Source organism: Scleropages formosus, chromosome 11 (genome assembly GCF_900964775.1).
Source record: "Scleropages formosus chromosome 11, fSclFor1.1, whole genome shotgun sequence".
Taxonomy (NCBI): domain Eukaryota; kingdom Metazoa; phylum Chordata; class Actinopteri; order Osteoglossiformes; family Osteoglossidae; genus Scleropages; species Scleropages formosus.
In genome coordinates this window covers 22,143,019-22,170,725 of record NC_041816.1, presented here as the reverse complement: position 1 = coordinate 22,170,725, position 27,707 = coordinate 22,143,019, and the positions used below count along the sequence as shown (strand labels likewise).

General features: G+C 53.9%; 1 protein-coding gene across 2 annotated transcripts in view; it reads right to left on the bottom strand.

Annotated features, from left to right (window-relative positions):
• gse1b (Gse1 coiled-coil protein b) overlaps positions 1-24,770 on the bottom strand; it is a 214,979-nt gene extending 190,209 nt beyond the window's left edge. For both annotated transcript variants that reach the window (XM_029256257.1, XM_029256258.1), the window contains exon 1: positions 24,669-24,770. In XM_029256257.1, the coding sequence (XP_029112090.1) occupies positions 24,669-24,740 (72 nt within the window). In that variant the 5' untranslated portion in view covers positions 24,741-24,770. The remainder of the gene's footprint in view (positions 1-24,668) is intronic.
• Positions 24,771-27,707: the final 2,937 nt, after the last annotated feature.

Genomic DNA, 27,707 nt, shown 5'->3' with positions numbered 1-27,707 from the left:
AGAGCGGTAAAACAGAGAGTGAAATTTGAAAGCTGTACCGGGCGGCTGTAGGGAGGGGCGGATGGGGTGGGGGGGCGGTGGAGCGCCAGAGTCAAGGCCAACGTTGCTGAATCAGTGCCACTGCAGCTCCAGAGTCCCCTTGGGGTGTCACGGCAGCGTTAACCAGGTCCACATGTGGTCAGGGCTCCAGGCAGATGGACGCCAACCAGACTGGTCCCTGCCCGAGTCCTCGGCACTCGTCCACACACCGTATCGGCAGGACACGTAGCCGCTCTTACACTGTGTCCCAGTGGCTGCTCGGAGACAGCGCAACAATGTGTGTCCATGGAAGGTGTGTGTTTCTGTGGGATGGGGTATGCGTCTGGGCAGTGTGTGCGTATCCAAGGACGGTGCGTTTGTGTCCAAGTGTATCTATTGCGTGCGTATCTATGGACAGCGTGTCCGCGGCTGCGCCGATGTTTTTTTGTGCACGCGCGTCAGAGCATTCGTATGTGTCTGCGGGAGCGTGTGCCCGTACGTCATTGTTCCGAGTGCGCGTCCGCGTGCCGTACGACCGAGTGCCGCAAAGGGGTCTCTTTCGCACTCGCCGCGACGACAGGAAGAGAATGTGGAAGCAGGAAACGCAGCTGTTGGTTCTACCGATAAGCGCGGGACGAGACCCCTTCTGCCCCCGAGCGCCTCTTACTGCAACACGCACTCCTCAGTGACCCCTAGTGAGCCTTACTGCTGTGCATACCGTGTTCCTCTGTCCTCAGCAGCGTAAACAGCCTTGGGCAGCCGGAGCGAGACCTGCGCGGTCACACTCTTAGCAGGATGAGCGCCTCGCACCAGGGCTGCTGCCGGGTTCGAGGGTCACGGGAGGTTAACGCCGCTGTGTCCAGGTGCAAGTGGAGTTCGAGCGTGTGGACCTGAGAAGTGTGACCCACAGGCAAAACACACACACACACGCAGAGGCTCCTCTCTGAGCTCTACTGTCGTTTCACCAGGCTGTAGAGGCGCAGGAGAAGAAGGGGTGTGTAGGACACGCTTAACGCCCCCACCCTTTTCGGGATTGCTGACATTCCATCACGCAGACCTCCCTCACATCACAGCACACCAGCTCATCGCCCGGGTGCGAAAAGCGCACCAGGCCACAACAAAGCGCAGATCCAGCTGTTGAGGCGTCGCCTGGTACAGAGCACTACGTGTGCAACTGTTCTACACCTTGGTCACACCCCAGAACTTTTTGCCTGTTATTAACCCTTCGTGTGCTTCTGAGTTTCACTGGGGTGGACTTGGGAGCATTTACTGGAGGGGAGTCAGGGTGAAATGACCTTAAACGTGGGAAATCAAATGTCTGCATTTGTGTGTGTGTTTGAGACACTCAAAAGGGTGGGGGGTGTTAAGTGTGTCCTACACACCCCTTCCTCTTCTGCGCCTCTGCCACCTGGTCATTAGATAATTGTTCACGATCATGATCGGGATCGGATCAATCCTTTACAGAGCCGCTACTCCAATGTAATGTAAATGTTTATATGTATCTCAATGGAAATGTCATAACATCTTAATGCAGTAGCTGTAAAAGTTTTCTTTAAAGGCCACATGGGGCCTCGAATCCAGACCGAGACTCTGATGTCTGCAGCGCCGTTGGAGCAGCGTTGGGGGGGCTGGTGCTCCTTCGCTGGCGTGGACAGAGTGGGACTGTCCCGCTGCCCTCCCTCCACATCATCTCTGGACATGTGAACAGCTGTACGTGTGGAACCTTCCTCTGAAACAGGACAGCTGCTGTAGAGTGAAACCCGTGAACCCGTGTGCTGTTTGACGAGCAAGCGCACCGGCGACCGCACCTTCCCCTTAAACGAGCACCGACTGCGACAAACACCATCTGTAGCAAGCGCACTGCTGTTTCTCAGTTTTTTTTACACTCTCTGAGTCGTTTCCTCTCATTACACACCCCATCAAGGCAGGGTCATGACCTCTCGGGGTGTGTAGGGCAACGATGTTGATGCTGGACAGCTGGTAGCATAGTGGTTAGAGCTGCTGCCTTTGGACCCAAAGGTTGCAGGTTTGAGACTCAACTCCAGCTATAGTACCCTTGAGCAAGGTACTTATCCTCCATTGCTCCAGTAGGATTACCCAGCTGTATAAATGGGTAAATAATTGTAACCTCAACACTAAGTCACTTTGGAGAAAACAGTTGGATAAATGTAAATGCTGCTATGTGTGCTGCACTCAGTGATGGGATGATATCATGCTGAAGGACCTCTGAAAAAACAGGTCCTTTAAACTCAACAACTACATGCTGAAAGGAGAGGAGTGTAATGGAAAGGAGTAGTACTGCATAATACTAAGAAGCAGCATAAATGCAGTGTAATACTGAGGAAAACAAATTTACAAGTGCTGTGCATATTGCCCTGTCACGACGCCTCATCTTCAGCTGGTTGAGAACCAAGCTTCTGCACTTATGAAAACAGCCCTAACCCTAAGCGAGTGTCCGGAACTCCAGTTGTAAATTCAAAGTCACTTTTACCACTATTTATGGTATATAACTGGTTAGGCTTTCTAAAAGCATCAAAAGACCAAACAAAATCGAAAACAACTTTAAAAAAGGCATTTCCGCAACCCGCCGATCAGTTGCAACAGCTGAGAGTTTTATCCCGTAGGTGCGTGCAGTGTTCTTCAGCTTCTGGCCACTTTCAGCTTTATTACCTACACTATCAGAAGGTTAACAATATAGATGTCCACTGATTTATGGACAGGTTACATTCTGCCAAAGACTCAGATGAAGCTACAGTACGGACACAGACACTTTGACTTTATATTTAACAATTTAGGGTAAGCACCTTGCCAAGGGTATTACAGCTGAAGACAGAATTCGAACCTGTGACCGGGGGGTTCAAACACAGCACCTCTAACCACTATGCTAACCACGACCAGCTGTCCCCGGAAATACTGATTAAGATTAAATAAATCAGTGATGGAAAGTGTTTGCATCTCTGAAAAGTCACAACTTAGGCAGTGTATCTGGGAGCTGTAAAGGCGCTATAAACTCACTGGTAGGTGGACCCTGCGAGCCTCGACTCGGTCACAGGATGTCGGCACTGTGACACCACCAGTCGGCCGAAAGAGCCGCTTCCGCTCCTCGTTCTCACCACCTTTACGAGTTCGCGCGGTGTTGGAAAAGACATTTGGAGGCTTGGAAGAAACCCCCGGCAGCGGTCACCCTTTCACCTCAGCTGACCTACAAACGCACACAAGAAAAACCATCCATCACTGCTCTTATCGCTTGCGCTCCTACCCGTCCGCCCAAATTTTTCCACATCCCTTGGGAGGGGTGAGGTCAAGCCTTCCTATTTCACCCAGAGCAAACAAACAAGCTAATATTTGGTGATTCATACCAATCCAGGCCACACCGTCCAGCATCCCAGCATTCGAAGTGTCTGACTGGAGAACGAGGAGCCCTTGCACACCGAGAGGGCTTGTCTGTCTGTCTGTCTGTCTGAATGAATGAATGAATGAAATCTCCCAGGAGTCTTTGCTGCAAGGCGGCGCAGTAATGAGAGGCAGAGCAGGTAGGGGAGGAAAGTGGGGGGTGGCCTGGTCGAGCCTCGCCGTCTGTTTTCTATTTGCCGTCGTGACGGTAATTGATCTAAACTGTGAAATTATGGGTCTGCCAGGCCCTGTGGAGGAAAGAGAAGAAAGGAAAAGTTTGGAAGACGCACAAGCAGCTCCGCAACCCCCTCCCAGAGCGTAGCCAGGGAAACAGGCGCTGACAGGGAGCGCCGTTATCGACGGATCCGTGTCGAAGGCAAAACGAAAGCGCGGGGTGGGGGGGAACGCGTGGAGAACTACCCGTTGTAGACACCTGGAAATGTCACGAAGTGGCTGGCATCGCATGAAGGGTGGGGGTGGGACACCGTTCCCCAGGGCAAACAGGAAGAGGGGTCGGGGGTCAGGGCAGGCCGCCAGCAGCTTGAATTCTGGGACTCAGACGTTCTGTGTACACGTGGTGACGAACAAGGGCAAACCGGTGCGGTCACCTGGTCTCAAAGGCAGCGCTCGGTGTCGGTGAGCAACGGGACCATTGGCTGGAACCCACTAGTATTGCATCTCGAAAGCAGCTAGTGGTGTAGTGGTTAGAGCTGCTGCCCTTTGACCCAAAGACCATAGGTTCAAATCCTACCTCCAGCTGTAGTACTCTTAAGCAAGGTACCCACCTTAAATTGCTCCAGTAAAATTACCCAGCTGTACAAATTAATTAAATAAGTGTAGGTCAATCAACATTAAGTCACTTTGGAGAAAAGTGTCAGCTAAACACAAATACAATATTATGCATATGTTGAAATGAAAGAGGGTGTGAACTACTCCAGGGTGCCCTGCGATCAGAGACGAGAAAGCCTGTCCCAGAACGTCCTCGTGACCATGGTGACAAGCTCAGAAGATGATTCTGACAGGTTGTTGGGGCTGTAATGGTTAAAGCTGCTGCCTTCTGCCCAAAGGACCCGGGTTCGAAGCCCACCTCCTGCTGTAGGTCCCTCAATCAAGGTACTTACCCTACATAGATACTGTAAAAATTTCTCACCTGTACAAACTGTAAGGAGCTAAACACTATAGGTCGCTTTGGATGAAGGGGTCAGATAAATATGTAAGCCGCTGGGTTCCTGCCACGGGTCGGCAGGTTTGGAGAGCGGACACGCACCCGTGTGCCACCGGCGGAGGGTAAAATGTGAAACCGAGATCAAAGCGAGTCTTTACACCGTCTCCGGAGACCGCCGGTACTCCTCTTACCCCGAATGCACACAAACGGCACACACAACTCGAGGAAAAAAACGGTGCGTATCTGCGAGGGCTGCGCCCTCAACAAAAGTGGAAACAGAGAAGGCCTTTTTTTCCCGCTGCCCGCTTGTTTATTCATCCATTTCCTTGTCCTGACAAATCGAGCTTTAATTTCCCATGGAGCCAATAAGCCGGCGACAGGGGAGCGAATTTACCGGGTTTCCGCCACGCCGCGCTGTTTGTTTTCCTTCCGTACACTTGCATCTCTCTGCAATTATCTCTGATGACGGAGTCATTAGGTTAAAGAGGGAGTGGGGGGACGGGGGGGGGGGCTGGTGCCTGCGCATCGATTAACGCCCGCCTTCAAGTCTGACTTTGAAATAAATGGCGACGACTTCCAGTGAAAAAAAAAGCAAGCGTCCGGCCAAAGGGTGAGTGGCGGCTGACGGTCCGGAGGTTATCAGCCATGGACATTTGTATCTATCAGTGTTGCGGTGCACTCTGGGGAAGGTACCCCCGCGGCATCGTTGGCCGAACAGGGCGGGCTGTAACCGACACCGTGACCCCCTCCTCTCCACCGCCATCTGCCCCGTTATCTCTGTGCCGTAAATCAGAGCCCAGGGCAGTGGAACCCGACCCAGTGGCCCCGCACTCAGGGGACACCGGCGCTCTGGCACAGCGTGCATCATGGGTTCTAATAGCTGGCTACCCCTCCCCTGCGTGGCAGGTCCAGGTGCGGGCTCCAGATGCCGTGATTCAGTGAGCCAAAACACGTGCCCCCGCCCCCCAGCTGGAACACGCCGGGAGAATCCCTTCGGCAACAACATGTTCGGCCAGGAGTAAGTGGGCGGGCGAGAGAGAGAGGGAGAGAGAAAGAGAGAGAGAGACAGAGAGAGGGCCGTCAACAGCTTAACTCCAAAAACACTCGTGCCACCCAGGTCTGACAAGACACCAAAAACTGGGAGCCCACCACAAGTCAGGGGGCAAAAAAAAGCGGTTTGCAGAGTATGAATGATCGTCTCTCACACACACACACACACACACACACACACACACACACACACACAGAGCTTGCAGTGGTTCCCAATGAAGCAGCTTTTCCTAATCAGATGAAAGCACAGCACATCTGAGCATCTGATAATAATATAATCTTAACACTGTGTGCATTTGCCTGTTAATCCTTAAGTAAACAACCCTGTTTCCCCCAGATCTTTACACTCGGAGAAGCCAACAAGGCCCAAGTAAGAAGGGGTGAAGGTGTCTTCAAACACAAACACATTTTCAAACACAAAGCTAAAAAGTCGACCTGAAACCTAGTGTATAATCATTTGTATATTTTGTACAAAAATATTTCCAAGAAATTCCTTTGCCCAGGTGTTAATATCAGCTCCTCGGTATCATAACCACCATTATAAATTTTATGCTACGCTGTAAGGACAGCGGTTCGAATCCCACCTTCTGCTCCAACAGCCTTGATCCAGTAAAAGTCACCCAGCTGGACAAATCAGTGCAATTCACTTTACATTCCTTCAGCCGACGCTTTCTCCAAAGCGACTTTCAATAATTCACCCTTTTATACAGCTGGGCAATTTTACCGGAGCAAATTAGGGTAAGTACCTTGCTCAAAGGTACTATAGCTAGAGGAGGGGCTCGAACCTGCAACCTTTGCATCCAAAGGCTCTAACCACCACACAACCAACTGTATTCTGGAGAAAAGTGTCAGATGACTGAATAAAAGTAAATGTAGATGTAAAAGAAGTACTTGACGCGAGGCCACACTGTAGCCAGAGCACGTCGTCAACCGCGGCGCCCTCAGGTAAACGGAGCTCGTGTGCAGGAACGAGCGAGAGGCCCTGCCGCAGCGCTCCACTTACGATGCCACGCAGCCACATAAACACGTAATAAAGTCCGAGTGGAAACTCAATTTGCATTAAAAAAAAAAAAAACACGAAGGCGCAAACGCAGATCGGCACCCAAAATAAATAATACATCGGTCACACTGCACGCCCATTCTTCATTCATGAACGTGTGAGGAGAAGAAAGCCGGGGGAGCGAGGCACTCTGGGAGGCTCCGTGTGGAAACGAAGGGGGGGGTGAAGAAAAACAGCGCAGCGTCGAGGTCCCGCTGAGCTACCGTTCAGGCGCCAGTGAGCAGCCTCCCCCCACCCCCCCAGCAGAAATTCTCAACAGATGCGTGAAGCGCCGTCAGCATTCCTGCTAGGTAACGCAAGGTCAGCGGCGAGCAGGAAGACAATATGGGGACTATTTGGCCTCCCCCAGCGCCAGATGTGTTTTAATAAGGCGGCTGCCCTCCAAGCTAATAAGGTCAGCCTCTGGCTCCAGCAAGACGAGCAAACAAGTCGGCTCTTGGCAGGAATTCAGGCCTGACTTGGCACCGGCTGCCTGCCGGCTTCCTGAACCCTTCCAGCTCCCGGCGCAGCCGGGCGGAGAGGAGTCCCATCACAGCCCGCATCGGACATTTATTAGACGTTTCCCTTTTCTTAAGGGGAAAAAAACAAGCTTGAAAATGTGAACCTTGAACTAATTTCGGCACCCAACCCCTCCACCCCTCCCCCAAGGCCGAAGCGCACACACACGGGAGCGTCGAGCCTCGGTGGGACGCACAGTTCGCACGCCACTCGGCTTTAACTCGCTCTTCTCACATCCCTGTGGAAATGAAAAAATATATATGTATTCTATTATATATACAGTATATAGATATATATATATATACACACATGGTTCAATTAACAACTTCAAAGTCTGGCTGCCATGTGACATTATGTAGCGTGCACATATATGTTAATAAACGCTGTATATTTATAAAGATCCAGGGCTATTAGTGTTCGTTGCTGGTTCTTCATTACCCCCCCGATTACGCCGGAGCCACCCGGCTGTTGTGGGGAAGAGCGCCTTCCAGAATCTCAGCGCCGTATGTCTCGCTCGCTTTCTGTCATGCAATAGTGCAGGAAATGTAAATATTTTCAAATACGAAATAACTGGCTCGCCTCCATTCCTGCAGTCTGGAAACCAAGCAGTCATTTTCAGACGCTGAGTGTCGGAGGTTCCACCGGTTTTCTAAGTAACCTTCCCAGTTTTGGGGGCCAGAGCCTAACGACCACGGGGATGGATGCCCGCGAGTGCCCCCAACCACCCCACCCCCACTCCCACCCACCACTAAAACACACAACACATCTAGCTGGTCCTTTTCTCCAAAACACTACTAATCTGCTCACTGTGAGTTACTTCTTTATGCAGCTGGGTAATTTTTACTGGAGCAACTTAGGGTAAGTACCATGATTTATGGCACAATAGCTGGAGGTGGGATTTGGACCCGACACCTTTAAGTGTAAGAGGGTGGCTCCACCATCCCACCTGCTGCCCAGCGCTGCCGAGCGACCCTTTCGCTAACTCAACGTGCCTTCTCATGGACACCCCAAGTCCAGGTGAAGTAACCACCTGGTGTCACACTGACAGCCCCCTCAATACGGCGCTGTCCGGTCTCAGCCCTTCCCTCACGAGGGACCGGCGTCATCTTTCATGGACGTCCCAGACAAAGCTGGCTTTCGCACATTCCCAATTGTGTCCGAACATGAAAAATTCCCGGTGTTTCCATATTACATTCCGCCTCGGTTACACCACGGGACAGTCAGAGACACACTACTTGCACCACCAGTTATTGTATATGGGAAATGAGGGTTTGACAGCTGTCCAACTGCGGGACATGTCATTTCCTTGAGAGGTAGAATCGTTCGGGTGGACAATAAATTAATGTAAAATACAACGAGCTCCATCATAACAAAGAAACTTATTCCACTAACTGCATCATCTGCACTTTCTTTTCAAAACAGTTTTGTCCATGAAAAGTGACCGCAATGGTCAGGAAGCGCCTATATCTTGTATTTATTCTAATTATACGTTGAGTGATTTCTTGATCTTGGAGCCTATTTGTAAGTACATTTCCTTCCATGTGAAACATTTATTGCCTCGCTTTGATTACACTTCATGAGGATGAGCATATTTCTGTCTTTCCAACGTGATCCAAAAAAATGGAAGGGTGGAAACATCGATGGGGCAGGTAACATGTAAAATGTACCCATCCTGTGGAGCACCACACGCATAAATTTAATGTCTTGAGATGATGTCGGAAGAGACTGCAGAGGAGTGTCGCACAGCAAATCTGGAAGCTGCTGGGCCATGGAGCATCAAGGTGAGATGAGTGATGCATCATCATGGGGTTCCGACATGAACTTTATAGTATCTGGACCAACGCCATGTGGGTAATGATATACTGTATGTACCAATACCACGTATCTTATGGTGTATGTATTTGCACCATGTACTTTATGGTATATGTACCAGCACCCTGTGGATTACGATACATGGACCAGCACCAGGTACCTTACGGTATACGGACAGCACTATGTGCATTACTTTTAACATGGAAACTCATTCACACAGAGCCCATAGAGACCATCCTCCTTGGTATCACACCTCCTTACAAACCGCGGTGCGATAACGTGAGGGCTCATTTACCGTGAACACGTGACCCACTGAGACCTTCTCATCCCTCATCCTGACTCCCCAAACCGGCGGCTGTCACGGCTATGACCCAGTAACCTTAGTCGAGCTGTACATTTGCTGTGTGGTCGAAGCACCTGCAGGAAGAACAAGTGACGCTGTTCCCACCGGTTGCCCACAAGCCGCGAAGGGCAGCCCCCAGTAAACCGACCTGCCACGGTGCAGTGAAACACCGGCCCCCGGTACAAAGTGGCCTACACTCTCATAAACACATTCCTACAGAGCCTGAGAATATTCAGTGCTTCCACAAGCCGCTCAGAGAGACCGTGTCTAATGGGAGATACCACTGGGCAGCTCTCACCCCCAGCCAGCCCGCAGTGTGGTTACTGTTAGGTGGATCGGGTTCATTCAGTCAAACCAGATTAACGACAACCACTCGCTAAGGGCGTGTATGGAAATTATTTACATTTATTTAGTTAGCAGATGCTTTTCTCCAAACTGACTTACAATGGATACTATGTAGTGTTACTAGCCCACACACCTTATTCACCGCGGTGACTTACACTGCTAGATACACTACTTACAATGGGTCACTAATCCATACATCAGTGGAACACACTCTCTCTCTGTCACTCACACACTAAGGGTGAACCTGAACAGCATGTCTTAGGATGGTGGGAGGAAACCAGAGCACCTGGAGGAAACCCACATAGACACGGGGAGAACATGCAAACTTCACACAGACTGAGCAGAGATCAAACCTATGTCCTCTCGCACCACCCAGGCACTGCGAGACAGCAGCGCTACTCACTGTGCCACCGTGTCAATTTAACATTGCCTTCCTTCACATGTCTTTGCTTTGCAAACACGAGGAGAACACATGAACTCCAAACCGAGTGAGATTTGAACCTCTGCCTGAATGCGCAGCCCAGGGACGGTGATGATCGTGAGGATGACTGAGTTCTCATCATACCTCTGGGGGTTCCACTTGTGACAGGTCCTGGTGGAGATCCTGGGGGTTGTGGATCTCATAGCAGAAGTGCTCTGGTCTACAGCCTATGACTTTTACCCCTTGGGGCATTGCCAGTTCCTTACAGTTTCTGCATATGCAATCAGACCTAGGTTTGATTCCTGCTCAGTATTATTGGTGTTTGCATGTTCTCCCTGTGTCCATGTGGACGTCCTCCAGGTACTCTGGTTTCCTCCCACAGTCTAAAGATGTGTTTTCAGGTGGACCGGAGACTAAGGTGCCCTTTGTGTATGTCTGTAGGGACTTCAGCCCAGTCTGTTTAACACTGCAAGTCACCTTGGATAAAGGTGTCAGATAAACACCAGTTAACAGTCACCGTACGTCAGGTTGGCGAAATGCATCTGCTAAATAAATTCATGTAAATTAATAAATGGTGTGCGAACCATGCCACGTTTGATGGACAGCTGCTGTAAAGGTGCAGGGCTCGACGCCTGCTGCCTAGGGTCGCTGCTCGGACACCGAATACTCATGCGCGTCTCCCGGGCCAGCTCCCGCTCCACGCGAGTTTTGCCGCAGTCAGCCGTCACCGAAGAGCCTGCGGCCGTAAATCCATCTCCTCGAGCGGGCCGCGTCCTCCGCGATCAGCAGCCGCCCTGCGTAATGGGGAAGCGGCCGATGAAAGCGGTTGACAAAAACGGGAAACATTTGTCCTCCACGGCTGTGCTTTCCAGCAAGTGACAGCGAGACGACCACCTAATCCCCCGGAACAAAACAATCCTTTACGTCCCTTTGCTTTCTCCCATACAGCTGGAGGCTTCTCACAATGCAAAGAGGAGCGACGGATTTGCGATCGGATCCCGTTACATCATCGCCACGAGGGAAATCTCACTTCCTTCAAGCACAAATGGAAGCAATTTAAGCCAAGTCACCCACATTCATTACTCCCTTAGATCACTAATTAGAACTACGGCCATAAGGTCACTGCTGAAATCAATGTCACGCTAATTCCCTTCTCCACCCAGCCCTCATTACTGGAGGTCCGCAGGCCTCCGCAGACCCACAGACGCGCTCTGATTTTCACCGTCCTTTTCCACCGGTCTGCTCTCGTTCTACACCACAATCCGGTCACCTATATGACAATATTCCTGAATGAGCGACCGGATGGGAACGGGAACGCTGTACGTCTCAAAGTTTCCCGTCATCGTGGCTCACCCTGAAAACTCGTGCCGAAACACGAGAGTTTCACCTATTTTCAGAAAAACAAACACGCTCGCAACTGCAGTGACCACACTTCAGCGATGACCAGATCTGGTCAACGGTCTGCAATAAACGGTGCAGCTACAGACCAACCTTTAGCGCAGCTGTCGAGAGGCTGCCTTGTTCCTGCCGCACATCAGCTCTACCACACCTGATCAGGTGACTGAGGACAAATGGCCAGATGGGCTCTGGGAAGATACGCACCCAGGAAGGGAAAGCTCGCCTACACGGCTTTACAACGGCGGAAACGGTCAGGTGACATCCAAGCGCGGTCTACAGCATCTCAGGGAAAACACAAGCGCCCGTGTTCACGACCCTCATCCCCGATGACTCCTAGTGTGTTTTCCCTGTTTTCTCCTCCGCGGTGGAGATGTTCCTTCACTGAGCCATCTGGCAGTGCTGCAAGGGTGATGACCCTGAGTCACTGTAGATCTTGGCTTTCCCTTTAGTGGCCTGGTTTGGGAGGGGTGGACAGGAGGGACAGGAGAGGTGAGGGGTCCAGGGATGAGCGGCTGGCTGCCAACGGCTACGGCAGCGCACAACGCAAAGCGAGGGCTTCAGCCATAAGGTTGACGAGGGGTCGGGGACAGGGGTCGGAATACAAAACCTCCCTGGCTTCAGACCTCCGTGACGATGAATCTGAGAGCAGCCCCCACCCTGGAAGCAAGGCTTTCCTTTCGGCGAATGCGTTTAGATACTCTCCTCCTGTCCCGTGACTAGCGGAACCAGTTGAAAACAGTTTGACGTGTTTCTCCTTCAACACTTGGCTCGAGTAGTAGGGTGGTGGATCTCCGCAGGAGGGCCGCCGGGCCCACTCCGCGTTACCATCAGGCTCATAGAGGAGCCAGCGGGTTCTCGTGTGCCTTGTCTCCACAGGTGATTAAAACAAAAATCCGGAGCGTGCAAAGAGCCTTCACGGAACACGTCGACTGAGAATTCGGCGAACAAGCCAAGAAAAGGAAAACAAAGTTTCTCAAGTCCCTGGATAAACCAGCTGAGCCCAGCAGCGGAGAAGCACCCCTGGAGTTAACAGCCCGGAAGAAGACAAAAAACAGTCTAGAAATTACCATCGATCCCGCTCTTCCGACAACACTTTCCTGCCGGCGAGGCTTGAGGAGCTGCTTAAACACCGGCCGCACGCGGCGAGCCGCACGTCGCACAAGTGCAGAGTTGCAGCCTGGCCTCGAACACATCACGAAGTCAAAGTGATGGGGTTCTGCCTCTTTGAGCACCTAAACACACTGCATATTTCACTGCAATGATGAGAAAAAGGAACAACCGTGACCACCGGTAGAGGCCTGCGGGCAGCTCGTGCGGATGCTACAAGGTTAACCTATCGTCGAACAAGAAAACAAACAACAGCATCGCATGTGTGACTGTGAGAGTGTCTGAGATTGGAGGAAAAATAACAGAACAGTTAAAAAAAAAAAAAAAAAAAAAAGAGGAGGCTGTGGAGGAACCGGGGGGTGGGGTGGGGTGGGGGGTGCGTGTGTGCGTGTGTTTCGGGCGGACGAGGCGACGGGGAGTCGGGCCGATGGGCTCGGGTCGGGGAGGGGGGCTGCTGCGGGGTAGGCGTCCAGAGTCAGTGAACATTCTTCTGGCAGCGGGGCTCAGGGATCCTGGCCGCTGGCCCGGCTCCGCGCCGAACTTAAACAAACTCCTGTTGCAGCCATCTGTTGGGCTTTAAAATAAATCAAACAATCTGTTGAGCCGCGGGTGATCAAGTTTCCATGTGCGCGGCCGCCCGCTCGTCTGCCTGGAGCCGCCGCTGGCCTCCGCTGGCAGCACGAGGCCACGCTCATTCCTGGAGGGAAGCAGCAGAGCCCCCGGCTCCCAGCTCGCACCAGGCTCTATTTTTACAGCAGCCGGCAAAAAAATTAAGAAGGTCAATTCTTAGCGGTCCGTTTAACTGCATTATTTTTGGGGTCAGAGTCGGGGGAGGGGCACGCAGTGGTCAGAGCTGGGTAAAATCAACACGTTTCACAGCTGTCCGCTTGCGGGCCTCCCAGTTTGGTTCTCAAACGCAAACACTGAGCGGGACGAGGCGGGAGTCGCAGCTTTGTCCCCCCGGTGCTTCCGCAAGATAATTCAAATTGCGCCGCGGTACTTCTAAAGGGAGCGCTGCGGGTTCGAACTGCGGCCAGCCCGTGAGCTGTGACGCGTGCAACACCGAGCGATCGGGACGAGGCAGCAGCGGTAATCGCCGCAATTTATCCGCGATACAGACGGCTTCCGTCGTCAACCGACCGAGTGCGCGGTTCCCGTCTTCGCGGCTTTGCCCGAAGGCTCGACAAACCTCGACCATCGCCGTCCACAGGCGGCTGCGCCCCGTCGCCACACCTGCGTATCTCCCCGACCCGTAGGCCTGCGTTACCGAGAGCGGATCATTGCCCTCCAAACAGCACAGACAGCGCTCACCTTTCCTTCTGGGACGCAGCGCCATGCTGCTGAAGATCCCTGAACCAGCAAGTACGCTCCATACGCGCACGTGAGACCCCCACGCGTATGTCTGCTCCGCATCTGCAACCAGCAGGTTTCTGGGGCCTTCTTCAGCGCGGCCCTGCAAAGTGCAACGATGTCAGCGTGGGGCGGGGAGCGGGTGTCCTACTCGAGACTAATCCAGCGTTAGCGACGCTGAGCAACAAAGCGGCACGGTCCGATCTTCAATGGAGCGCATAAACGGTCGCGCAGAAACTGCCGGACATTTCACAGGCGGCGCTCACCTTCGGACGAGCCGATTCTCGCGGCACGGCACCAAGAGCGCATTTCGCGGTATGTCAGTATTTATAGCCGCGGAGTTTGTTTTTGCTCTCCATCTCAACACTGCGGGGATATTCCAAACCCCCAAAGCTAAACAGAATATCCTGACATATGGCTATTGTAAAAGCAAATCTGGCACTGGATACGAAAGCCCGTCTTCCCGAATGTCACAATGTTGATATAATCTCCGTCGAAGACATAGTATGGACGGCAGGGTACGTCGCTGTGTACGGCCATGTGGAAAATCATTTTATTCCTGCCTTCAAAATCCTTTTCAACCGAGAGCCACACACAAAGGGTGCGCAATATATCACATTTCTCAAAACTGAAACACTGTTCACTTTGCTGAGGTTCGCATTGACTTTCGTACCCTTCGTTCTGGGTTTTTACGCGCCGTTCCAAAGCTTCACGGGCTACAGGCACAAACACATCGCGTCCTCCTCCTCTTCTCGGTGTCACTGTCTATTTGTTGAAGCTCTCGAGCTTCGGTCAGTGAAGGTGCGGTTAGTCTGCTCTGGTTTAGTGCGATTTACTACGGTCGACAGTTCCGCTACCCCTGGCCAACTGGTCCCACGCTGTCCAATTTGCAACGGATGAGCGCTAATCACAGTGTGACCTGTGGCTCAGATTTAGAAATGACAGTTTTGTCCCTCTGCCTCCGGGCAGCCTGTCCGTGAGGTCGGGGCGGATGAATAAGCGGCATGGTGACAGCCCACCGCAGTCGGGATCATCTGCACCGCAACAGCTGCTATTCGGCACTTGCCGTTCGAGCATGTGGGACTGAGGTCACGCCCCCCTCGTCCTCAAACCCGAGCCAAGAAACACCTGGTTCTCCGAAAGGGCCTGGCTGCCGCATGTCTCGGCTCGAGACCAAGGCTGTCTGTTCCAAACCATCAGGCCATCGGGGGCATTTTCACCTTTCAAAAATGCCGTCGAGAAGTCGAGCACTTCCGTGGCTCTGCAGTTGCATCACGCTGCCCAGCTTCCCTGGCAACAACCCCCGAGGACCTGCCTAGTACGGGGGAGGATATATTTAACCCACACCCAGGTTATTTCGAGCTGATCTGCACCCCTCCGTATGAGGATGGCCAGCTGTCCCCGTGCTGCTCTCTGGGTGCGATTAGCTCTGTCAGCACCCGGATTTGACCGGGCAGAGTCAGGCAGCAGCACGGTCGACCCCCACCCCGCAGCCCCGGCCCCGACCGCGAGAGGCCACCCACTAGCACGCCTCGCAACGGGGCAGAGGCGAGGCGCCGTGCTGCATCGCCACGTTGAGCTCGGCAGGAAATTACCGCATGAATCCCTTCCCTCTCTCCCTTGATCTGCGGAGCCGATGAAAGTAGAAATGCCGAAAAAAGGAAGAGTGGCGTGGACCTCTAATTTCCCAGCTCAGGATGTGAATGGCCTGCGGATCTGGCTACTCTCCGTGCGCCGCTACCACACACGGCGCACCGCCCGAGCCCAGCTGGGCGCACACCTGTTAGTGCTCGAGCGCACCTGGAGCACATCAGCCGCCACACTGCTGCGGAAGCACTCTCTCGCACTCGCTTTTGCAGAGCGGTAGGGCTAAGTGCTGCCGCGCTCCACAGCCAGGAAGATCTGGACAGGAGTCTGCGAGGAAGAGACGTGAACGTGACGCGAAGGGAAACGCGGCCCGGCTCGCCGGACTTCGGTAGCAGATCTTGAATTTTTGGGCTCAGTTCCTTGCTGTGATGCCGGGCCTGACAGCTCAATGGAAACCGAGTGACCAGCACATGCCAAAAGCTCCTTTGCCAAATCTCTCCGGGCATCACTTGGGCATAATTCAGAGGAGCTTTCACCACGAATGTAATGAGGAGCGGGAGAGACGAGAGCTAGCGGACAGAGTTCCAAAACAAGCGCCAGGCCAGCAGGCAACGGGACTGTTCTCTGTCAACTTCAAGACTTGAGGGCTCCTTGGTCAGACAAATCTGTGCAACTTGCCAGGGACCGGAGAGCCTTTGTGGTAACACCAGAGCGACCGACGTGGGAGTCACGTCATTCCCGGTGGGCACACAACAAAGCGGGGAAGACAAACAAGGGAGCCGAGGGAACGATGGAAAACGGACGGGCTATTCGATACTCATGGGAAGGCAGCGCAAGCTCACCAATGCTCGGACAGATTCGTACGAGACACTTGCCGACCGCGATTGCAGCTTCTGCTTAAGGTGAAGCTGCATGATAAGTAGTGAAATGGCACCTTCCTTTCTGGTTTGCAAACCGCCAACCACGGATCCAAGATTGTTAACCAAAAAAATCAACAGTTCCCTCACATGCTGTACGTTCATTCCCCTCTCCTTCTGGCAACTGAAGACCCCAGTTTCAGAGGATTGCTGGGCTGCTGTGTGACATCCACTCTGCGAGGATCCTACCTCCCTGGCTCTCCACCTAGGGACCCATCCAGCAAACTCCTACAGCTACTGCATCCATGAATATCCATGATTCACTGAGGAGCTGACTATAGTAAGAGTGGAGCTCCTTTGAATGAACCTGCTGGCAGCAGCACTCTGGAAAGATGAAAAACCAAGCCTCTGGACACTAACCTCTATGCTTTCCACAGAAACACAAGGATGTTATTCCTTGTGGTCTTCGGGATACCGGCGTCGGTCTGACAGAGCAGTTTGCCATTATGATCTTTTCCTGGGAAAGCTGACAGACCTCGCGCTTTCGGCACATTCTCAAGAGCACTGCAGCTCTGAGCCAATAGCACCCCAACAAAGACAGACCTACAGCTTTCTCTGCATCATCAAAAAGCCTTGAACCGTGACATCACACCCCAGAAAGGACCGGAAAAAAAATCAGGACTCATCCGAATTGCACAAATGCCCTTCGGGTCTTTGGGTAGCTTGACATTAAAGAAGTTGGACCGCAGATACAAGTACTGCATTGCTTCTTCATAATAGGTCAGTGAGTTGAGATCTGAACTTTGAAATGACAAGAACGAACACGATAAGGGGGTTTATGCTCATATTAGCTGGCCGTGTGTGAGCCCAGGCCTGCATAAGCACACAACCCCATGCTTTGTCACATGACCAGGGCCTTGTTACAAATGTGAGGCTGAGCAAAAGCAGCCCTTTCAGAAGCCACCCCACGCAGTGCTGGAAAGGCTATTTGGTCCTTGCTGTGGGCTCTGAGCAGACAAAACAGGAAGAAGAATAACAAGTGAACAGCCAGGCCTTCATCATGGGACCCTTCCTCTTCCACACTCTGGGCATCTGTCAATGGTGTCAGCTCCTTTTGCACGGGGTCCATCGAGTCCGCTCAGTTCTGATCGAACCGCCTGGACGGTTTGGAGGATGGTGCTGGAGCAGTGGGGTGAGCGAAAGGTTACTGGCGGCGATAAGGACTGGGTAACTTCCGAAATTAAGACCGGGAAGGCTGGGGCGCAAACGGTTCGCTTGCCGAAAGACATTATTCAGGATGAAGGCTCACAACCAGAACCCACCGGGGTCAAAGTCTGCCAGCCTGTGAGACTTCTCACCGAAAACTGCGTGCTGTGGGAAAAAATAAATAACTCAGCAACACCTCCGCCCGACCGAAGCTCACGGTCAGCAGGCTTCATTCACACTGGGGTTTGCGGAAGGGAAAGCGCGCAAAGGAGGCTGGGATCGTTCCTCTGTTTCGGGGCGCTGCTGGGTTGCTGTGCCGCAGCGGCTACGCCGGGGGTCTGTCTCCCAGGCTTTCCACCCGGGGGTCCCTGCAGCCCCAGGCCACGCAGACGCCCTGACAAAGTGAGCAGACAGGATGACTCCTCACACATTCTCAACCCCTGATGTAGAAAACGCCACAAACCCCTCCGTAAATCTTTCCGCGGGTCGGCCGACCTGTGACGAAACGGTCGGAGACGGCTCCATCTCTCCGGCAACGCGCGCGTACAAAAGCAGCTCGCGTGGAAAGAACACGGCCTCTGCTCATCGCCACCCAGTGACTCACGTTTAACTGCCGTCAGCGGGGTGAGCCAACTGACCTCTGAGTCAGACGGCTCACCGCGCTCTCAGCTGCCTCGGTGCAAACACGCAACCCATCTGGACTGAGGTGCGCTTTCGGGTCTGGATCCCGAGTCCCGCGGCTCTATCCAGGCTTCTGGCTTCCTTCCTGTACCTCCGTAGCGTCCGTTCGCCGAGCCGGTGCGAGCCGTCCAGCGGTTTGTTCCATATTGTCATCTCGCTGCCACATCTGTTCAGCAAAATCAGGTTAGGGGACTCCGTCTCAGAGCGAAGGGCTGGTCTGCACCGTACGAGTATTACCGTAGGTTCAGTGGGGTCACGGTGTTCCAGCATGTTTAGTCGCTGATGTTTCTTCTTCCATGAACATGCACCTCCACAGGATACAGTCATCCTTTGCTCACCACGTCTTATTCCTAATTTTAACAGCCCTCAAAAACAACACTTTCTTTATTGAGCTGCTCATCTCCAAAGCAACTTACAATCATCAACTCAAATACAGCTGGGTAATTTTACCATATCAGTTCATGGTGAGTACCTTGCTTCGGGGTACTACAGCAGGAGGTGGGATCTGAACCCGGGTCCTTCGACTCCACGATGGCAGGTCTGACCTGTACGCCACATCACAGTGAATCGACATCACTCTTTATTTATTTTTTTTTTTTTTGTGTGTGTGTAGTGCAGTGTATCTAGCACTGTAAGTCACCTTGGAAAAAGATCCTGGATAAATATTAGTTGATAACTATAAACAATATTTATAATTGTTTTTAACCTCTGATGGTTTTCATCTTCTGTATTTGGAAAGAAAAGTTCACGTCTACATGAGCGAATCATCTCTATCACGTTCGACGATGTACGATGTGGATGTGTCTTTGTGTTTCGAATTTTGGAGTGTTTTTTTTACTTTATGGTATTCAATAGATTATGGGTGCGGTGGTGCAGTGGGTTGGACCGGGTCCTGCTCTCCAGTGGGTCTGGGGTTCGAGTCTCGCTTGGGGTGCCTTGTGATGGATTGGCGTCCCTTCCTGGGTGTGTCCCCTCCCCCTCCAGCCTTACATCCTGTGTTGCCGGGTAGGCTCTGGTTCCCCGCGACCCCATGTGGGACAAGCGGTTCAGAAAATGTGTGTGTTAAAGTGCATCTGCAGGCAGCTAGAAGAAACATCACCGACTATAATCACTATGCAGTTTGTTTGAATTTCATTGCTTAAGAGGGAGAAAACCTTCTCCTCCACAGTCAGTTACCCCGGTACAAGAATAGCGACCACCCCTATGAGGTTCACATACTTGCAAGCAGCACTGTATGTTTCTGGCCTGTATTGCGCCCCTCGCAGGAGGTGCAGGGGTACTGCATAAGGGTCTAGGCCAGGGGTGCTGTTCAGCCTGCAGGAGGGAACGCGCGCACGCCGCACCGAAGCCATTTCTTTCCGCTCGGTGTGTGTGGTCACAGCGCAGTGGCTCTCGTTCGCCGGCGGCACGGGATCACGACAGAGGAGTGGGTGCGAGTGGGACGGCCAGCTCAGGTGACAGTCAGTCACCCGAGGAGCCCCGGCACTTCCGCCGCTGGTGTGTTTCCTGGACACAGCTGGTTTGAAGAGAAAAAACTCAACAGAACAAGGAGGAGCGGCAGAAACTCTGCCAAGTAAACAATTAATAATTACATAATTAAGCGGTTAATGGCCTCTGGTTCAATCTGGCTTATTCACCCCAAACAAATCATCAAAACATCACCCTCTGACACAACACACACGTGCATGGGTGCGCGCGCACGCACACGCACACACACGCAGTTTTAAGAAGCTAGTAGCCGAAACGCCTATCAGGACTAAATCCTTGTGCTACACTACAGGGCCAAAAGTTCAGCCGAAAATTTACGGTCTGCTGGCATCATAGTTTCCAGCAGGCTACATCTCAATATGCCTTCATTACGCTGTAACAGAAGAGAAATACACACTGAGCAAACACTCGGGCATTTTTTATTGCTTATCCCGCCAATCCAAGCAGCATTTAATTCAGACAGCATTTATAAATCTGAGCACAAATGAATCAAAGAGCATCATCCCTTCTGGCATTAAGAGCATGGTGGCAGAGCAGCACAATCTGTGTGTGTGTGTGTGTGTGTGTGCGCGCCCCAAACTCAGGTCTCGATTCATGACCAGTCAACTGCACGTAACCAGCCCATCGTCACCTGGCAGCGTGACTCCTCGGGGGCGAGCAGGGAGTAACACTGGCGCCTATGGGCTATGGACAGTGAGCCCCGCAGAAGGTTCTGGCATCGAGTGTGCGCTAAATCACTGCATCTGTGTTAGATTTCAAGTGCAGCTCTCAGTGATCTCCATATCCACTGTGGGCCACCCAGTGAAGACTTCTGCATCTTGGATGACCGGGAGCAGTGCTGAGCGACCCCCACCCTCACAAGCTCACAGCCCCACACTCCTACAGCCTGGCCCCTGCCCCTGAGCTGGGGGGGGGCATCTTACATTTGAAATTATTCACAAAGCTTTTCTCCAAAGCAACGCACGACTCGGGAGACAAAAGCGCATTTCACAACAAACAAAGAGCTTTAGATACAGACACTGAAGAATGCTGCGGGTGTCCAACACAGAACTGAGGGTAAACACAAAGGTGATCCAGTGACAGATGGTGTGATTTATGCAGCTGTCATTAGATGGAGAGAGAAGTGGGCCCGAAAGAGATACGTTCCGAGACCGTTCTTGATCGCCGAAAGGGACGCAGCAGTTCCGAAGGAGGGCAGGCATTGACCACATACAAGACGTGCGGTCTTTCCAAGCGTCCCTTTCACCTGGAGGTGATGCAGACAGGTGGTGCGGACCCTCTAAAACACCGCGGCGGGAGCGCAGTCGTTTTCCGTGATGCTTTTGTGATACGATTTAAACAGGAAATGAGAAGGCAGTCAGAGGGACTGAGGGACTGGCAGTGCATGCTGGGAGGCTCCGGCGTGAGTCAGCACGGACAGAAGTGAAAATTCCTAGAACCACAGACCCCCACAGCTGCCCTTGTGTCCCCCCACAGACCTTCCCTCATGACAGACGGCAGCGGTGAGACCACTACCCCCCCAGGGAGGTATTGTCACTGAGTCGGTGTGCGTCCTACTGTCTGCACACACACTTCTTCCCGGCACACCCTTGGCTCATAGGTCACAGCTTTTCGACACCACTGTAACACAAACAACCCCCAGCGTTTCACTCTGATTTTCCACCATAAAAAAACTACATTCTCCTGTAATAAAAAAAAAAAGGGGGGGGGGGGAGTGGTTAGGAGAGCACATTTCCAGAGAAGATCATCTCAATTTCCAGTATGAAACAGTATCGAAATAAGCCTCCAAGAGCTTTAAAATGAAGTGTGTGTTCTTTCTTTTAAAGCCTCTCAGATCCCTCTCAATATATCTGGATTTCCTTAAGAAATGCAAGCCTGCCTTGTCACAATCAATTTTCCCCATGGCGGTAAAGCGGAACATTCTTCGACGCGCTGCGGTGGCACCACACACACATTAAAACCTTCCTCGAGAAACAATGGCGCCCGTGTCAGCGACTTCTTTACCCAGGCTCCCGTGTCAGAGGAGGAACAAGCAGCGCAGACGGCACTCGTCGACAAACCGAAAAATGCCTCACAGCATTAAACTGCTTACAATTATTTACTCATCTCTACAGCTGGGTAATTTTACTGGAGCAATTCAAGGTAAGGCTCTTACTCCAGGGAACTACAGCTGAAGGTGGGATCCAAACCTGCAACCTTCGGGTGCAAAGACACCAGCTCTAACCACTAGAGTTTTCTTGGGCAATGCTCAACGCGAGACCTCTCGGTGCTCCAAGCTTGAGCTCCAGAGCGGAGGGGACAGGTGACAGAGGTCAAGGGTGACAAGAGGCCACAAGTGACCTGGGCTGAAGATGTGTGAAGGGCAAGCGACCCGCCAAGGTGCGTTCAGGTGGAGGGCGGTATTGCTGAAGGTTAACGACAATAGCGACAGTCAAAGCCATACATGGGCCATGAGTCTGGCACCACTCCCCAGCCACGTAAGTGGCACGGGGTTCGAGACAAGCCGCACACTGTATGTATAAAATGTCAGGCAGCTGAGCTGCACTGTTAAATCCCGTTTCACACTGATCCACGGACAAGTTTAACGGGAGAGTACAGAGAGCGTCCGCATTTAGTTAGAGATGTAGAGCGCCGGTCAAAAGTTTGAGTACACTCGGGCAACCTGAGCCAAACTGGACAGAACAGTGAAGGCAAAGCAACCAACAAGTGCACCGCGTCTCTGGGAACCACCGCAGAGAAGACGTCGCCTCGTTTCCTGATCAGCGAGTGTACTCAAACTTTTGACTGGTTCTGTAGCAGTACAAACTGGCGTACCACATGGGGCTGTGCACAAAAACCACGCAGGGCCAGTCCCGAGCTTGGACCAACACATTCTAAGAACCTGTGACCTGTGAGGGGCAGCAGGGAGCGCGGTGGTTAGAACCGCTGCTGCGAAGGACTCAGGTTCAAATCCCACCTTCTGCTGCAATATCCTTGAGTGAGGTACTTTACACAAATCATTACCCAGCTGTACAGTTGGAGCACAGGGACCAGGGTGTCCAGCTATGCTAACACTAGGGATAGCTGGGAGTGTAGTGGTGAGAGCTGTTGCCTTTGAACCCAAAGGTTACAGGTTCAAGTCTCAACTTTGGCTGTAGTACCTCTGCACAAGGTACTTACCTTAAACTGCTCCTGTAAGAATCACCCAGCTATGTAAATGAGTAAAAAAGTGTGAGTTGCTTTTCCCCAAAGCATCAGCTAAATGTAATGTTCAGTGATGGGTAAATTGGTGTAATGGTATGAGTTGCTTTGGAAAAGAGCATCAGATGAATGCATTTCCTGAAAATGCATATTGTACTGTAGAGTATCCTTGACATTTACTGCACTCGACCCTTTAGGAGTCAGCGCCCATAAAAGGTCCCTGCTGTCTGACGCCGCTGCGGTCCTCTCCGCTCGCTCTCCCGCCCTCTCGCCCGCCCACGCTCTCCCGGCTCACTGCCGCGCTGACAAACACGCCAGGAAGCGAAGGAAGCAGATGTGTGCCTTCTCGGTGACAGCCCAGCGCCACCGCGGACTGCATGTCGCCAGGGGACACGACACCTGTTTCCCAACACCCCACCCCCCACTACCGCCGCCACCACCACACCCAACCGACAGCTTCCAGAGCGTCTCGAGCCAAGCGCTCCTACGTCCCAGACGCCTACGCCCGAGCGGTCTGGAAAGGGTTACCCCCAGCAGCTGCGGTCGCTCCGCTCCGGCGGGTTCATTTCAGCCTGCGACGCCAACAGCTGGTGCGTGCTGAAGGGCACAGTGTGTACGGCGCCACCCCACCCCCCCCCAAGCCACCAAACACCTGGCCATTAACTGTGCGGGATCGCACTCGCACTTCCTTTCAACGCTTCAAGAGCTAACAGCACCCCTGAGATCTGCACCGGGGCTCGACAAATGGGCCACGCATCGAGGTAGAGGAGCGGGAACGTGGCACAGATATTGCCCGCTCACGATGACAGCGTTTCCTGGGGGCCCGCTAATTAGCATAAGGCATGGCTACTGCCGATACCGTGTGCGGCCGTGGGAAAGGAGCTCGCCAGGTGACTCGCATCCTCGCTGCCAGATGGCTGCTTGGAGAGAAGCAACACGGACGATAAAACCACTTGAACCAGCCAAGGCCGCTGACTTCTGAGAAAAACCTTCTGGATGACTACCAATCCCACACACTGGAACTTGTTATGGATAAGACCCCTCAAACCGAGCCAAGCGTTCTGCCGACCTCTGACCCCAGCACCCCACTGGGCATACAGAAAGGTCCTCGGCTCTCATAAATCCCTCTGCCTTCTGGATATAACAAATGCACTTTCTGATGTTCTTTCAAACTGCGCCACGCTTCAGCACTGCGCTTTTTCTGGAGAAGCTGCTACAGAGCTGGATGCGGTAAATTAGCAGCACGATCGGCAAAAGAGAAGCCTCTTATCTAGGTAAAACACACACACACAACGCACACTCATACAAGATGTTCTTCACCCCAGAGGTGACTTTAACACTGTTATCGTAAAGTCTAGAAAGTCTACAAAGGCCAAGTGTCCTCTTGTAGCGCACGTCTCATCTTGTACTGAAAGTTGGAGAAGCAGTGGAAAAACACGAGGACTTCGATGTCCGGCACTCCGAAAGCAGACCTTCTCGAGCTGCGGGACGCTTCTGCGCGGCTGCACGTAAAGGCATTTAGCTGTCCAGTGAATGAAACACCGCACAAGCAAAAGCGTCTCCTTTTCCGTTGCGGTCAACAAGGTCAACGAGGTAAGGGTAAAGTACCGTACGTGTCACGGAGGGAAGTGAAAGGACGTCCATCCGAGTCCGATTGGCCCTCACGGAGCACCACTCCGAAGTACGGTCATGCAAACGAGTGCACGTACCTTGAGCTTCGCGGGAGGCGGGGAGCTGCCCATCCTGCAGTTTTGCATCATGCTCTGGCCAGCCAGCACCATGGCTTTACATTCCACACAAGATCCAACGGTCAGCTTCTTCCCATCATCCACCACTAGAGAGCCGCTGACCGGGGGAGCATAGAGGAATATAGGCAGCCGGGCCACGTGGACCGCCTTGAGGCCCGGGCAGCGCCTCCGCTCCTGGCGGCAGAAGAAGCACACAAAGGTGTCGCAGCGGTACTGGCGAGACCAGGGGCTGCTGGACGGCTGACCGGGGCGGCCCTCGTGCCGGGCCCACTGGGCACGCAGGTCGTGGTAGCAGAGCACGCAGGTGGACACCAGGCCGGTGGAGTCGACGGGCTTGGCGCGCGGGGCTGCTGGGTGGGCACTCAGGAAAGGGAAGAAGGGCTCCCTCTCACCGCAGCGGCCCGGCGGGTTGACGCTCAGCTGGAACTCGCCGCTGGAGCCCAGCTCGGCCCCGCACAGGTAGCAGACGCAGGCGTGGCCGGTGCGGGATCCGCCCTCCGACGGCTCCCCACCCGCCACCTGGTGGTACCTGCCGAGGAAGGCGCTGACAGAAGTGATGAGCTCCTCGCTCAGGCACAGGCGATACGCCGCCCAGATGTCCTCCAGGATGCCGTGGCAGAGCGCACAGCAGCGCACCTGGCTTTCCCGCTGCACCCGGGCCCCGGGAGGACGTGGCAGCAGGTTGATGAAAGGGAAGTGCATGGCGCTGCGGGCCTTGCCGTCCCCAGGCTGGGAGCAGGCCACTCGGACGTCGGCACCACAGTCCCGTCCACAGAGGTAGCAGGCCTCCACGGAGGGCCCCGGATTCCCAAGCTTCTCCAGGGCTTGCGGGGGCGTGGCTGAGGAGGGCATGTTCAGCGGGACGACATAGAGGCGCTGCAGCACGGGCACGCTGGCCAGCTCAAACCCCTGCCACTGCTGCATGAGGGAGGTGTGGCAGCAGCCGCACACCAAGGTTCCGCCGCTGGAGCTCAGGGGCGTAGCACCCGGCGGAGGGCTGTGCAGCCACAGGAAGGGGAAGAAGGGCTCGCCGGAAGCCCGCTCCTGCTTCTGCACGTACACCCGGAACTGGCCGCGCCGGGACAGCTTGCCGCCGCATATGTAACAGGCGGCGTCACACTCCGGTGTGCCGCTGCCGCCTGTCTGTTTGCCAATCAGATTCCCAGAATCCCCTGGTGGCCCGTCCTGCGCTGCCGCGCGCTCCATCCCGATGACGTCAAACACTTCACCGTCCTCCTCGCTGGTGACATTGACGTCGCTGTCCGAGCCACCATCGCACGCCTCCCTTTCCCTCCTGGCGGCAGGTGAGAAAGCGGCCGCCGGTCTCCACCTCCTGTGCGGGGGGATGAGGGGACGCGCGGGGCCGCGGCCGATGTCGGCAGCGCCCTCCTCTGGCAGCCACTGCCTGTTGCGCACAATGATGCCGTTGTCCCGCACGGGCGTGCGCGCGGGCGGCCGGTCGCCATCCAGAGAGCCGGAGGAGCGCGCCACGTGATTGAAAGCGCCGTCCGCGCGCGCGTAGCGCGCCGCGCGCTCACGCTCCGGCTCCGGGCTGCCCTTCGCGCTCTTCCCCGCGCCGTCTCTGAGCGTCCTGCCCCGCGCGGGCGCCCCGTACCCTCCGTCGGGCTCCGGCTCCGACACGTTCTCGTTGTCGGAGAAGCACGAGGAGTCGGAGTCGGGCGCGTCCCCGCCGTGGGCGCCGAGCGCGGCTCTGCGCTCCAGCTCGAAGGACACGTTCCAGTCCTGCGGGGCCCTGCGGGGGTCGCACTGGTACGGCCGCTTCAGCCAGTACATGCGCTTCTCCATGGGGGTCCCGGACCTCTCGAACGAGTTCCACTGCTCCCGCAGGAAGGAGTGGCACACGGCGCACACGAGCACGCCCCCGTCCGCAGTCACGCCGCGGGCCCCCGGCGCCGGCTCCTGGTGCTGAAGGAAGGGGAAGAAGGGGCCGCTGCCGCGCTGCTGCTTCACCTGCAGCCGGAGCTCCTTCCCCGCGGTCACGCCGCTCCCACACACGAAGCAGTACACGAGTGCCGCTCCGCTCCGCTCCGGCGCCGAGACCTGAGGCTGAGCGGGCAGCGCGCTCTCCTCCGCGGGCACGAGCGCGGCCATGAGGCGGCGCTTCCTCGGCACCGCCGTCAGGTCCTTGTCGCGGAGCTCCGTCATTCTTGTGCGAACGCGCGCGAACTTTTGCGCCGATGTTTCAGGCGCACGAAGCGGAGCGCATCTCCGTCGCGGCTGTGCGCGCCCCCGTGGCAGTCCGGTCCGCGCGCTCAGCTCTCCGTCGGGCTGCGATACAAAGTTCCCCAGCAGCAGAAGCCTCGCGGTCAGAAGTGAAAACTTACCCCCCACCCCCCAGCACACACACACGAAACCTCTTAATGTCCACGGAAGGCGCGCGGAGAGGCGCTGCCGTCCGCGACGCGGCGCGTGGCGTGCGCGGCCATGTGCGGGTGTCCGTGCGGAGTGCGGAGAGGTCCCGTTCGGAGCCCGGCTCGCCTCCCACTGCGGACAACTTGTCAGTGTTCTCCCGAGTTTGGCTGCGGCGCTCCCTCCGCACACAGCGCCATCCGCAGCCGGTCGCCTCACACTCTCGTTTACCACGTTTTTACACTAGGCTGCGTTTTAACGGCCTCTCACTTTAATATGTTGTGTAAAAAATAAAAGAAAAAAATAAAATAAACCAGTCGCTCCTGGGAGCTGGTACCAACTCTGGAACGGCTTTCGATTTGCCCGCTTCTTCCACACATGTATTATTATTTATCATTATGGGCTATTTTTTATGAACTTATGCAGAATAGGTTTGGCAAGGAAATGTGTTTTATTACTGTTTTCCGCACTAGAAGCTTCCTCTACAAATTATGTGTTTGGATTCTTCAATGTATTACTTTCTTCCAGTCAAAAAAAAAGTTCAAAATAAACGTTTGGCCAAATAATAACTGAGTCAAATAATAATTCCAATTAATCCTTGAATATATCTGGCTACCCTTTTGGAACATG